Genomic DNA, 14,876 nt, shown 5'->3' on the forward strand with positions numbered 1-14,876 from the left:
TATAGAAGTTTGAACTTATAGATAGCTGCCACATTTCCGAAGTTTGGCTATCAGCAGTAGAGGTGCATGGAGGACATCCCATTTTATCAGAGGCAATAATAAACTATATTAAGATTATGTATATATTATGATTACACTGTTTATTTTGTGTATGCATGCATGCACGCATTAGCTTTCAGTCTAGGGCTGTGCTCAAGTAATCTGTGGATTTTAATGAGAGGCCAAAAAGGACAAACAGTAAGGCCATCTTACTTGATGTGGTATTCCTATAAAGGCAGAACACTTAATTGAGCTCACACAAGCTTGAAGTTCAAATATCAGATGGTAATGATTTGTGCAATTTTTCTGAAAATCGATGCATGTGTCCCAACCCAGTATTTTCTGCTTGATTGCTTTTGCAACATGACAGGATATGAGATGTGAACTGGATATCATTATTCCTGAAAGAAGTGCGGGTCTAGATTAATGACCATTTCTGCTTTTGTCTGATCTGGATGGTGTGCGTTTGTGGGCATTGTCTCTGAAAGTTTTTAATGACGTGTGCATGTAGGTGGCTACACTGCTGGGTGGGGTTGTTGGTGAGACACATAGACCTACTTTGTGGTTATAGAGTGTTGCTTGATGGCTCTGATAAGAATGCTTTCATTCTTTTGTGCATATTGCTCTGTATGCTCCATTCCATATCCGGTTGTCCCCTGACTATATACTCTTGTATATGACTACGAACCAACATTATTTAAAGATGTGCTCCTTGGGGTCAGTTATCTATGGGGTTAACTATCATATTGAAAAGAGATATACAGTAGAACTTATGGGTTTCTTTATTTGTACAACAACTGTACAACAGCATTCACACAAACGAATATGTATGGGATAGTTTATTTTTATTTTTATAGGCATTGTTAAAACCAGATAAGGAATATAGTTGTTCAGTAGTTCTTTTACTATATGATGTTGCTAAATGTGAGCCGTGCTTTCAAACACAAGCTGACATGAACAGTGTTTGATACAGCCCCTTACAGGAAGGAAGCTGTGGTGGTGAAGACTGGTGCATCAGACTGCCATGTTTTGGTCTAGATGACCGTAACCCCCCACTTTATCATTTTAGGCCCGAACTGTTTTGTGGCATCTTTATTTAAAGGATTTATTGTATAAAGAGGTAAAGCAATCAGTCAGCAATCAGCAATCAGGAATCAGGCCTGCAGCCTCTTCACAGGGTGCTGATGTACAGTATATAAAGTATCACCGCGGTCCCCCGGTGAGATATTGCTTAATGGTATACATCATTCATGTCTTCTTCTTTGTTTTTCAGGAAGGGGATTTTGGAAGAATACAGTGAAATCACCAGCCTTTTATCTGATGAAATAGTCAAGGTTCACAAGGAGATTCACACCTCCATAGAGCAAATTGACCCAGCTTCAGAGTATGAACATTTCATTGAAGTATACAGGTATGTCTGAGTGGAGAGCGCCTTTCCATTGCAGGTTGTGGTTACTGCACGGGAAACATCAAATCTGCCGTCTCTGTTTCTTTAAATACAGAAAGATTTTTTTCGAAGTATAATTATGGTTTAGACTACTCTTAACTAGCATGCCTTCTAATTGCCAAAATGTATGACTTCAACATGGAATGAATATGGCCTGTCAGGGTCAGAAATGTTTAATGTTTAAGAATGTATAGCCAGGTTAAAATGTTTTGAGGAAAACGTAACTATATAAGCACAACATTGCTGAAACTATTCGCTTGGACCATTGACCCATGAAGTGAACCCAAGTTTTTAGGGTCTGTTCACATGTTCACTGCTTGCGGTCGATGTGAATTGGTTGATGACAGCAGACAAAATTGCAAGATTATTGTTTTTTTATTATATTATTATTTTTTACATTATTCCAGGAGGCTTTGCACATAGCTGCATGAGCATGTTTTTGCATTGTACAGATTTGCCACCAGTTTACCAATATTTATCTTCTTTGTATCTTTGCATGTACTGACATTTTGGTTGACAAACCTTTGCTCATATGCTCCAGCTTGATGGCTTGCATTACTGTTAAATGTCTACCACTTATTTTCATGGAGTTGACAAAATAATCTCTATTTACTTTCCCTAAGAAGTCATTGTTAGATTGTTTAGTAATGGTGCTGTTTCTGTTTGTTGGAAGATGTTTCTATAAGAATATTTCTACCAGCCAAATTCTTGAAGAAGGGTGAATGAACACCTAAATCTAAAGCTGCCTTTTGGCACTGATATCGGATGTGGGCAAGATAAATCCATCAAACATGATTATTTTCATGGTGACCGCAATGGGTGTAATGTTTAATATGCATTCTAAAAATATTTCATTATTCCAAGTTTGTGGATCTCCATGTCTAATATGAATATAACTATACCCTTCTGAATGTCCACCTCAAAGTTTCATGGAGTTAAATGTACGATGTCTTCAATCAGGTCACCAGAAACCAAAGAGCCGAGTGTGGAGTTTGACATATCACTACTGGAGGAAACTGAGAATCTTCAAGCAAATGAGATCCTGTGGAATAATCTGACAGCAGACACTCTACAAGCATTGTGAGTGTGATTTGTTTTGTTCTAAACCTAAGCAGTGAGAATATTATTGAGCATATATACAGTTTACTATCTATTACTGCTGAAATACTGTGTTTCATAGGATGCTGGGCTTTAATGTAGCAACATGTAGATATTTATGTATGTTTGCCTCTTCCTCACAACCTAGTACCAACAGGAATTATTGCACAGAAAGAATGTTTTTGACCTAGTACTCTACTGCATTTGCCGATCGTATAATATTGCATGATCGTATTGTATTATACTGTGGCTTGTTTAACAGGTTAAAATCCACATTGGAAGAGCTTGCCCTCACCCAGCAGAGTCTGCATAGCAAAGAGGATCTGGTGCAAGACTTGGAGAACAAGATCGAGGAGGCCTCAAAGACATGGGAGAAGAAGTCAGAGTACGTTCAATTTACCGCACGACCGGTTTAGCTTTTATTTGCATACTTGACAAAACCAGAAGAGGAACTTTTACATTCCGTTTATGGTTTAGTGCAAATTTGGTTTGGTAATGAACTATTTTGGCGGGCAAGACCTTTTTATTTTTACTGAATTCCTTTTGGTCTGCAAGCAAACAATGACACAATGGTGCAGAAGTAATCACAAGAGTCATTCTGTGTCCCGAGGTAAAGCTACTTGAGAACTAACTTATTTTTGGAGGGGTTCTATTGGGTGTAGAGACAAGGATTTATTTAGGCAAGTATACAGGGCAATGATTAGGAGGCCGTATTGAGAGAAGCAGGTTGGGGATCTGGCCATGACGCCAGACAACCTGCGATGTGCCACAGGATCTTTAATGACCACAATAACTCAGGGCCTCGTTTTAACGCCATATCCAAAAGACACTGTTGTGATTTGACTGATTCAGAGGGTTTCTGAGGGAGGTTTCACTCCTAGATGGGTCTACCAGCAACCTGGTTTTCCTGGGACAACTAAATAAGCCAGGCCTACTTAATCACAGCCATTTTTCAGCAAATTTCAATTTGCCTCTTTCTACAACCTGCTGTCCATATTTTTGGCTAAGTTGCTCATGACCACAAGAGCGGTTTTCACTTGAATTCAAAAGTTTCCGGAAAAATAAAAGCATAGCAAAGAGTCCAATGCTGGTGATAAATTCAGGGGTTCTGTGATAATCTTGCAGGGATATGACAAATGTTGTTGTCAAAAAAAACATAAAGGAGCTTATGTCAGCCTTTGTCTTTAAGGGGGATTTGTCAGTGCTTGTTATGTATGCTGGTTAGCTTTATGTCAGAACCGGGCTGCAAGGCAGAATGGATAGGTTTAATTATATTCCCGCTCTTATTTTAGCAAGTTTAACATTACCATGCTTCTTCAATTATTCATGGTAACATTTGGGGAACAAGAAGTAATAAATGTAGGTCTTATACCAGACAAAAATGCGCAAATAAAAACAGGAACATGTCAAAAAGAAGGCTTTCAGTTTCAGCAACAACTATAGTATATTAGTATATTTCTTCTGCAGTTATTCAAAGTCTATACTCCAAGCAACCAGTAGTTCAGTTTAGCTTTTGCCTTAAATACAGCCTGCAGAAGCTTTACAGTGTGACATACTGTACTCTACTCCTTATCTAAAACAAAGAAAGGATTAGGGGGATTCAGCACCCTAAATGGCTGGGAGGCATTTGATCCCGTCTGTTTTTCCATCACATTCCTGCCACTGGACGGGGAAAGCACCGGGGGGGGGGGCCTTATTTGGAAGTTTTCCCAAGTCATGCGTGTTATTGTTCCGGGAGCCGAATTAGCTTTGACTGAGCCAAGAGAGAATCTGCGGCGGTTAAACGGGAGCATGGTGCTGGAACGTGTCGAGCCGCAGGGTTTAGCCGGACAAGTCCTCTCCGATGCTGCCTGGTTCTGAGACTGACTGCATTTTTTATGGTCTGCTGAGTAATCCTTCATGAAAGGGCAAGATGTTGGCACAGCCGACACCGGTCGGCCGTCCGTACGGTTATATTAGTGATTGTTTGTTTGCAGGCAGTCGTGGGCATTCCTCAGCCAATTCATTTATGGCCTTCTTTTAATGCCAGAAGTCAAGCACGCCAGAAATTAATTCAAGAGCAGAATTCCTCTTGCTTGCACAATTGCATGCAGACTCAAGTCAGAATATAATTCCAGGGAGCGCCATTGTTGCATTGTTCATTTGAAGTGTACAGCTCTGTTTATGCATTGCAGATTTTGTTTATGTTTACAAGGTCTAGGCTCTAAAAAACACCCCTGATGAGCAGTATTACCATGACTGTGCAACCAGCAATCATTTACAGTAGCCAGCTGTAGCCACTGATCCAGCTGATTTACGGTATTATGGTAAAGCAGTAAACTGGGGGCTATGTTCAGATGTTAAAATTGTTGCTCACCTCTCAGACCCCATGCTTTCAGTATTTTCAGGTTAATTTGTCTGAACTTTAACCACGTGTGTTCTATTGAATTAAGCTAATTTGAGTGTAGGATTTAAAACAAACTACAGGGAAAAGGTCCAGTGGTCTTTGAATTTGAATTATGTTATACTAATAGTTTTAACTTGGTATAAGAGGAGAATTCAATTCCTGTTCCTATTCCAAAATTTGTATTTGTTGCTCTTCATTTAGCATTTAGTGACTGAGGTATGTACACATATTGAGGAAAGATGCCACCTAGTGGGAAGTTTCAGCAGGAAAAGACTGATGCCTCATTTTCTCTACTCCTATTGGATTCCTACTGGTGTAGAAAGCTGACATGGAATGTTGTACAATTACACATATGTTACGTTCATGATTAGGTAATGTTTATTTTGCTTTTTTAACTGCTAATGTTGTCCATCAGGCTGCCTGTTATGGCTCGCATCAAATTTAATGTAATGTAATGTTGTGCATGTAACAGCAGATGATATATTAACCTGGCATTATTGCTAAGTACATTAATTAAAATGCTTTAGTGCTGGCCCTTAACGCTTAACTGTGAGTATAGTTTTGCCCTGAGTGCACACACATTAAGTTTTGACCATCTCGGCAGGTGATGAACTTTGCAGGGTTCTCATTGAGTTCCTCAGTGAAGTGCCATTGTCTGTTTAGGCTGAATTGGCTTGGGAAGCACACAGGGATTTTACAGTGTTTTCAGCACTGGGCAAGTGTAGGGATGGACTGAACTGAGGCTGAACTAAGGCTGTGTCTGATGGACTGAACTGAGGCTGTGTCTGATGGACTGAACTGAGGCTGTGTCGGGTGGACTGAACTGAGGCTGTGTCGGGTGGACTGAACTGAGGCTGTGTCGGGTGGACCGAACTGGGGCCGGTTCTGGTGGACCGAACTGGGGCCAGGTCCGGTGGACCGAACTGGGGCCAGGTCCGGTGGACCGATCTGAGACCGGGTCTGTTTGTCTCTTAGTGCGGTGCTGCTGCTCAGTCAGAAGCAGGCCCTGGAGGAGCTGAGACAGACTGTGCAGCTGCTGCGCTGTACGGAGGCCAAGCTGAGCGCGCAGAAGGACCTGCTGGACCAGAAGATGCAGGAGACCGAGGGCAAGGAGCCACCGCCTGTGGTGAATTACGAGGAGGACGCCCGCTCCGTCAACTCTATGGTGAGTTCAGTTGTCTTGTTGACTGAGTCCAGTCATTTTATATGGTGAGTGCACCACTAGTTGTTTTTATTTCATTCACGTGTGCAGCTCTGTTGATTTTGTGTTTGCTTAGGGCAAGGCTCCAAAAAGCCCTGATGAGCAGTATCGCCATGACTGTGTGACCAGCAATCCTTTACAGTAGCCAGCGGTAGCCACTGATCCAGCTGATTTACCGTATTAAGTTGAAGCAGTAAACAGTGCAGATGTTTAAATTGTTGGTCACCTCTCAGACCCCATGCTTTCAGTATTGTCAGGTAAACTTTTAACTTGTCAGGTAAACTGAAATTTAGCCATGTGTGTTCTATCAAATTAATATCATTTAATTTGAGTATAGTTTTTACAACAAATGGCAGCGAAAACGCCCAGTTCTCCTTGAATTTGAATTAGATTATATTATTGCAATAGTACTTGGTATAAGAAAGGAAAAATCCAGTGCTGTTTTATTTGTTGCTCTTCATTTAGCATTTAGTGACTGAGGCATGTACACATATTGAGGAAAGATGCCACCTAGTGGGAGTTTTCAGCAGGAAAAGACTGATGCCTCATTTTATCTATTTAAATTTAAATGTAACATTTACATTAAAATGTATTGTATTCCTACTGGTGCAGTGCAGTGAATGCACCTGTTCTGTCACCTCTATGGTGAATGCAGTTGTCTTGTTAACTATGTGGTGAGTGCAGTCATTTTGTACTGTGAGTGCACCTTCTCTGTCAATTCTGCGGTGCATTCAGTCGCTTTGTTAACTCTGGTGAATACATATAGGTAGCTGTGGTGAGTGTGTGGTTTGTGGATGCTTTAAATTAGCTTGTCATTTGCTTATTTCATTATTATCTGGCATACGTGTACATTTGGCAGTTAAAACGGTTAAGTGTTTAAGAGTGCGAACCCAGGATTAGCATTAGAAGGAAACACAAAGCGGGCTTGTTTATTGAATAACCCAGACCTCGAATCTGCCTTTTGTGCCACTCCGTTACATTCTGTTCAGAGCTTCTAGCTGTAATTAGAGGGATATCCGTTACTGCATTACAGCTTTGTCCGTCTATTAGTTGAACTATTTCTGATGTATTCTGTAGGTTTTTCTCTGAATAGGGAAGTCGGAAATCAAAAGTATACACCCACGTTTTTAGAGCAGTAAAGTAGCATGTTAAAAGTGCTGGTCTAACATATTGCTCGTTCTGTTAAAAGCGCCTCAATATTTCTGAAAGCCGGTCTGAAAGGCCGATCACCAACGCCTGAATTCTTTTTTTTAATTTTTTTTAGCAATACCCTTTCAGAGTATATTTTCTTTCCAGTAAGTATCTACTTTTTCTCTCAGCACCTGTTCCCTTGTAAGACCGTGTGCAGGCTTGTCCTTTTTATTCAAGCTTTCCTTCAATAAACTGGACTTTATGCTGTACATGTGTTCCATCTTTATCTCTGTCCTTGCAATATTCTCTGTCCATTTGGGAAGCACAGATGAGCATGCATGCTCTTCCAAGGCATGTGCTCCTGCTGCTTCTTACTGCTTGGACCATCAGCTCAGCTGGAAAACCTTTGCACTGAAAGGCCACACTTTACACGCAGCTGGTGTAGGCAGACTGTGGGCAACCAATCTAGTAAAGGACTAGTTTTTCAGCTGGACACTTCAGCTGTGCCTATTTTCTCCTCTTACGGTATGTGGAAAATCTGGAGAATTACAAGAGAAACAGAAGTATGCTTTCTAAGGACCATTTTTCTATTTTTTGGGGGGGTTTGGCCCCTTCTACCCAAAGGCTAGGGTCCATCTTTGGTCTGGAGCGTCCCCTGTATTTAAATTATGCATATGAAACTGTGACTTTGGTACTTGCTGTCCACACATCGTGTCTCAGCAGGACTCTACAGTGCTCCCATTTCAAGAGCACTTCATCCTGAAAATTGGTGTGTGCTAACTGGGACACTAATGAAACATTTTGATGCAGTAGGGTGCACCTGTCTTTGTCAGCGTACGAGCACATGGGCCGCTTCGGGGGTAGAAAGTGAGTGTAACGCCCTGCTCAATCTCATATCCTTGAGAGCGTTCCCCATTTTGATCCTGTCCCAACACTGCCCATAGGGGCCATGGAGAGGGAGGACAGAGGAGATTAAGAAGGCCTGGCAGTACTTCACTCTGACACGTCTGTATGAGCTGCCTTTAACAGCTGGGCTTATTTACAGTTTAGCTTTCTTAATGAGCAGTGTGTACACACACATACACTGTGCAATCACTCCTTCCGCCGTCTGTCTTTTTCATGCTCCTGTCATTAACTGACATCCAATTAATTACTTTTGATAACTTTACCAACGATTTGCGTAATTACTTAATTAAAACAATCCTTAATTATTCATTTGCTTTCTGCTAAGCATTGCGGTTCTCATCTGTAAATATTCATTGACATTGAGTAAGCTGTCTGCTAAGCAACACAACCGTTTGAGCCAGCTTTCCAGAGTTGGATGCATGTAACCCACGGATAAAGCCATTGCATTAATCAGTGGTGTTTAATTTTGCGTTATAGAAAGGGCATTTTCACATTTAGAGTCCAAAGTCCAAATTTATCTGTGAAGAGTGTCTCATTTCACTTCCAGCACAGAAACTCATCCTTCTTAGTTCATGTGGTTGATAGCTGTGAAGTTAGTCTCCACATAAATGTTTTATGTTCCGAGAGTGCTTAATGAAAAACAGTAGTTTTCCAAAGGATCTCACCTGGACTCTTAAGATAAAGCCTGCTGTGGTAAAAGCATGTTTCAATTTGTATTTATTTGCTTAATTTGGCTTACCGGGAAAAACTGCAGGAAAAAAGGTGTAGATACTCTTTGGGATGTATTTTTCTGATTCTGGTGAAAATTGTAGGTAGTTTGTAGCGTTTCAGTTAAAGTGTAAAGTAAACACACATACACACTCAGACTTTCAATACCTGGTCATTGTTCCTCTCATTGATTAGTGGAGGCTGTTTTCCTTATAAAATTTGTGTTGCCTTTATTTGCCCAAGCTTCGGAATGAGGGTAATGTCTATAAGGTGCGTCAATAGCTGAAGATACTGAACATTACCGATAACCGCAGGTAGAGGGCAGTGCGACTTCAGTCTTGAAATCGGACTTCCTCGCCTGTAATTCCAGGAAAATACAATGGCCTGGGAAATAAATATCTTTATAAGACTTTAAGAGTGCTCATCTAATTTAGAGCTTTGTGATTTCATGCTGGTGGAGACATTGTCAGAGCATGTGTGGAGATTTGCTTAAAACAAAAGTCATAAAAGCGAATTCCATTGTGTTTTTACTCCTTTTTAGTTTTGTAATGCTGTTGCTAAACGTCTTCATTTTCTTTTTTTGACTCTGACAGCGAGGTAAGTGGTATTATTGCACACATACTGTTGTATTGGACTTATAATGCTTGGATGACTTGCAGTGATGTCTTTGCTTTTAGTGGGTAATAAAATGTGATGCTTGCATTGCTGGTTGTAGATTTAATTGATTTAATGGAGAAAGTTCACTTTGAGAGTCTGCCTTTATGTCTGTAGCACGTGGCTACACTTACTGTAGTTTGCCAGGTCTCCATGAAAAACGCGTTTTAGTAAATGCTCTCAAGTCAATGGTGTTTATAATTGCATTGAAAATTGGGGAACAAGCATTAAAATGGCTTTTGCTGACTACAGCTTTTGACCTTTTCATTTTCTTGAGGAATAAGAACCCAAGAACAATCAACGGCAAATTGAGGCGTGTGCGTGCGTGTGCGTGCGTGTGCGTGCGTGTGCGTGCGTGTGCGCGCGTGTGTGTGTGTGTGTGTGTGTGTGTGTGCGCGTGTGTGCGCGTGTGTGCGCGTGTGTGCGCGTGTGTGCGCGTGCGTGCGTGTGTGCGCGTATGTGTGTGTGCGTGCGTGCGTGTGTGCGTGCGTGTGTGCGCATGTGTGTGTGCGTGCGTGCGCGCGCGTGCGTGCGCATATGTGTGTGCACGTATGTGTGTGTGCGTGCGCGTGCGTGTGCGCGTGTGCGTGTGCATGCATGCGTGCACGTGTGGGTGTGTGAGTGCGTGTGGGCATCAGGTGAGGTCCTTTCAGTGAACCCTTAAAAAGAAGCTTCGCCTCACATGCTTAATTGACAGTTACATGATTAGCAGGTTCAAACTAAAGTACTGCTAGATGGTAGATGTGGCCATAAAAGATAATTGCACCATTCTTACATCTTCCATTATTCCCCCCCCCACACACACACACACACACACTGTAGAGTTGTGGAATTAGTATGAAAGGTTCTGGGCTTATCTCTTTAGCCACGGAGTTGTGCACAGTTAACGGTATTAGCAGCCTATTGCCGCAGTGAAGTAAAGAGTATGGGGAGTGCGGATAATTAGTTTGTTAAAGGCAGCAAAGTGGCATGGAGGTTTGAGAGGCGCGTTGTATCCAGCTTCCTGTCGGGTCTGAGGGGCGATAACGGCGCCGCTGAGAGCCTTTAGTCTGCGGGAGCGGAGTGGAGGCAGAGTTTAACTCCCCTCTCCGCAGCGCGTCAGTCAAGGAAACGTCATTAGCATGCGCGCGCGGTCCCCGCTCAAACTCCGGCCTTGCTCGAGAAGCCGTCATTTAGCCACCGTTAATCCCTGCGACACGTTTGCGCGCAGACCCGCCTTTGTGTTGTCATTACCTGAGCGTGGTGACGCGAGCCAGGAGCAGCCCGCTGCGGGGCGTGCGCGGCCTTCCGTTTTCATGCCGATGGCGCCAACAGCCCTAACTAGACATTCGTAAAAAAAGATATAAAAATAAAGTAATAAATCTGCTTGTTGCCGGACACAAATTTGTCATCTTGGAAAGGCCACTCTGGCCTGATCCGGCACGTTCGTTTAATCCATGTGGGAGACATGGGGCTGATTAGACGCCTGCTGATCGTCTCGTTCCTCTCACCGGGAGACACGGGTCACACCAGGTCCGGGATCCGGCCCCCTCACGTGACACCATTTCTTGTTCTACTCACCTGCATTTTTTGGTGAAATACTGGTGAAGACTAGAATAAGACTTTAATTTGCACAGTTTGTATACAATAGAATGTGCTTCATTTTGTTTTTGCTGCTTGGCAGGCTATGAATGAGTGGATGAGCATGAGCTGTGAAAGTCTGTGCTAAATTATATCAAAAATAAGCAAAATGTATTCGCACTTGTAATGTGCCATCATTATCATAAGATATACAGTGCCGCACAATGTACTAATGTACTTATAGGAACTAATGATGATTTATAAGATCAGTAGTACATACAGTGTCAGTGTTGAGCCAAGCAGTGATCCATCCCAGTGACATGAACCTGCATGATACGGTTAAAACCATAGTGGCTATGAACCGTTTTCAGTGAAAAAATGTGGAGCCATATTGCGCTTTGATCGATTTACAGTAGTTTGTTTCCTGGAACCTGGTTTTCACTCATCACCTATAGATTATGAATGATTTGGGCATTTTAAACATGCTCTTGCAAAGGTGCATTTGGTTAAAGTCTTTAAGAGACCCAAAGCTGTTACATTCGTGTGCATTTGTGTCCCTAAATTCAGATGGAATAGGAATAGTTGTATGTAATTTTACCCTGTGAACCTGTGTGAAATCATGTCTGTTTCAGTGATGTGGATCTGCTGCAGAAACAGCCACAGGGTAAACGACTGTGGTCTCTCCCATTGGCCCCCTGCATGTTCCCTCAATGACTGATCCGATGTACACCGAGTGTACTGAGTGCAGTGTGTGGGTTAGTTGGTCAACAGCCCTCTTGTTTTAGTGCTTGAGGATCCAGTATTCAGTGTAATACCACTGTGAAATGTTGAGGCGCTTGGGCTAATTTCCCACCTAACTTTGCTTTGCACATTTTCTCTGGGATCAGTGGGGCTGTGTGTGATGCTAACTCTTGGCTTTAAGTCTTAGACTTGGCCAGCTTCACACTAAGAGGTTTGAGCCTGGTGAAGGAACACAGGGGCTTCCTGAGTGCACGCTTTAATTCCTGGCTATGCTTTCTGGGTTTATGGCCCCTAGTGGAACAGCCGCCATCGCTGGCTGCAGAGCTTCAAAGTGAGGTGGTGAAAGTGTGTGCACAACGCTGCTGGCTCAGCATCTTCAAAAGGCATTGTTTACACAGCACTGGTCAGATTTCACAGCTTGCATTATGTTGCTTTAATGTTTTGATTAAATAGGACATAGCTGTCTTTTCCCTGACCTTCCTGGTCACTGCTTTTCAGTTCAAAGATGCTGCATAATTTTCATTTATTTATTTATTGGCATTGTCTTTCCTGACCTTTCGAGATTGGTCATTGTAATTCTGAACTAAAAGAGGCTTTTTCCGTAGAGATACTGCACCATAATGGTGGTTGCATTTTCATTTGAAGACGACCCAGTGAGAGTGATGAATTGTACGTTCTAATGTAGTAATAGATTGTAGAGTGTGAACGTGTGAAGTGTTCGGAATGTGAAAAAAGGCACCGCTATCATATGCTTTTAGCACTTCCCTTGACTTGAGCCAGTCTTCGTGGTGAAAAGCAGAAACCTTATTAGTTCAGTCTAGTTAACAATAGGCCGCTCATTGTCGCTCCATTATGCGGTTAATGAAAGCTCGCCCTCGCCTCGCTAATGTACTGCCCTGCATTCAGGTGATGTTTTAGCACTGTTTCACAGTTTCACTGGCGTCTTATGTACAGCACAATAACCATAGCACCGCTTTCCCCCCATAGGACAAAGGAAAAGACAGGATATCTAAGTTTGACACCTTACGTCATTCCATCGCCGGCATCATTCGCTCTCCAAAGTCAGTCCTGGGCTCCTCCTCGGTAAGTGCATTAGTCTCTGCATACTCCCCTGACTTTGGCTCTGGTCCTAAGGGACTGTGAGGATAGTCCTCCTTCAAACAAAGAGAACCTCTTCAGGCTTTTGGGTGTTCACAGATTTTTAGAGTTGAAAATTATTTTATTTTATTGTATTTTTTTTTTTTCATTGTTGTTGTTTATTATGAATTAATGAGTTGGGTTTTTCTACTGAAAATGAGGATGTTTTTATTATTTCTTGTGAAAACCTGTATGGATCATGTAGGCTTATTTAATTCTGAGATTGAAATAACAGTGGTGTGCATTAACTGGCTGCTGATAGATCCAAAAGATTACAAATGTCTGGATGTTTGAGTGAGAGGGTAAAAGGTCAGGCCGGCTCTGAATTCTTAAATGGTGGATGTATGTATGTACCATGTATGGTCTGTATAGAGTTTAGATTAAATGGTGGATTCCACCATGTTTGCTCTATATAGAGTTTAGACTAAATGGTGGATTCCACCATGTTTGCTCTATATAGATTTTAGACTAAATGGTAGATTCCTCCATGTTTGCTCTATATACTGTAGAGTTCAGCGTTCCCTCTGTGTGAACCTCTCATTCCCATGGATGAACCTACCATGGTTTGTCTGTTCAGCCACAGGGGACATGAGGCAATATAGTGTGCTTAACTGACTTCATATTGCCAGACTTCCCCCACTTTAAAAGGATAAACACATAAAAAGTGTTGGGATGAAGACTATTTAACTTTTTCCTTACTTCACATTCTTGCTTATTGTTGCCCCCCAGGTCAATTCATAGTGTTTGTATGACAATTAAATTGCTTTCTGAAGAAACTGCAAAGATGGGGGAAAATGTACTATTATCTACTTAAAAAATAAATAAATAAATAAAATTACTGCTTCAAAAACTGTATTTTGTCGAGGCAGGCACATAACTAGCAGGTTTTCCTCTAGCTAACAGCATTACAGTAGGTGTTTGATTACAGTGCGCTGAGGAAAAAAGGAATATTGTGTCTTCTTGGAAGTCCTGTAAAATGTACAGGTAATATGAGAAGCTATTCAACAGCATGCTGAATGGACCAAATAGCCCATCTAAAATGAAGGGATTAGGTTTGCAAGGTGTGCTGTGTTGTAAATTCAGAGAATTTAATATGTAATATCATGCAGCAAATGTTCCACAGAATTTTTCTGGATAAGAGCGTCTGCCAAATGCCAATAATGTAATGTAATGAATAGGATTATATCTGAAGGCTTTTTTAACCCTTTAAGGTGTTAGATCACAAATATGCAAGTCTAATTTTCTTAACTGAACATTCCAATGCTGATGTTAATATCACTACTGGTAATTGAAAGCAAGTTCAAGAACACTGACTTGGAATTGTGGAAAAAAAAAACATTCTTCAAAGGGTTAAAATGGTTTCTAAGCATGCATGCTATAATTCTGTGAAACTGAATTGAGTCATTACCTACAGTCACCTTAAAGACCCAAAAAGTTTAAATGAATATTGTATATTATATTATAATATAATATAAGAGTAATTATAATGGGTTCTGCCTAGCCTATATCTGGCACCCCAGATGTTTTGTACAGATCTCGAACAGAGACTTAACATACTATTAAGTTAAATCAGTCCTTGTATATACACCACATTTCTCTTGTCATTGGGACATACTTGTATATTTTGTTATGAATATTTTATAAAAAGGCAGTACAACAAAATTAATGATGTTATATATTCAGTGCATAAACGTATCCATAATGGTGTAACTGTCTACCTCATAAAATATGCATGAAATAGACTTGGTAGGCAATACACATTTCTTCTGAAAGATTGTGAGGTGCAGGCAATAATAATGTTCCAGTGAAGTGCGTAAGTCAGTAAGTTTTGTGTTGTGCTTTATTGAAGCCTCAGAATCGTGGTGGAA

At 41.3% G+C, this 14,876-nt stretch overlaps 1 protein-coding gene across 1 annotated transcript in view; it reads left to right on the forward strand.

Moving 5' to 3' along the window:
• fer (fer (fps/fes related) tyrosine kinase) overlaps positions 1–14,876 on the forward strand; it is a 77,965-nt gene that overhangs the window by 20,097 nt on the left and 42,992 nt on the right. The window contains exons 6-10 of the mRNA XM_061263217.1: positions 1,313–1,450; positions 2,447–2,566; positions 2,847–2,969; positions 5,946–6,135; positions 12,859–12,954. Of these exons, the coding sequence (XP_061119201.1) occupies positions 1,313–1,450; positions 2,447–2,566; positions 2,847–2,969; positions 5,946–6,135; positions 12,859–12,954 (667 nt within the window). The remainder of the gene's footprint in view (positions 1–1,312; positions 1,451–2,446; positions 2,567–2,846; positions 2,970–5,945; positions 6,136–12,858; positions 12,955–14,876) is intronic.

Source organism: Conger conger, chromosome 12 (assembly GCF_963514075.1).
Source record: "Conger conger chromosome 12, fConCon1.1, whole genome shotgun sequence".
Classification (NCBI taxonomy): domain Eukaryota; kingdom Metazoa; phylum Chordata; class Actinopteri; order Anguilliformes; family Congridae; genus Conger; species Conger conger.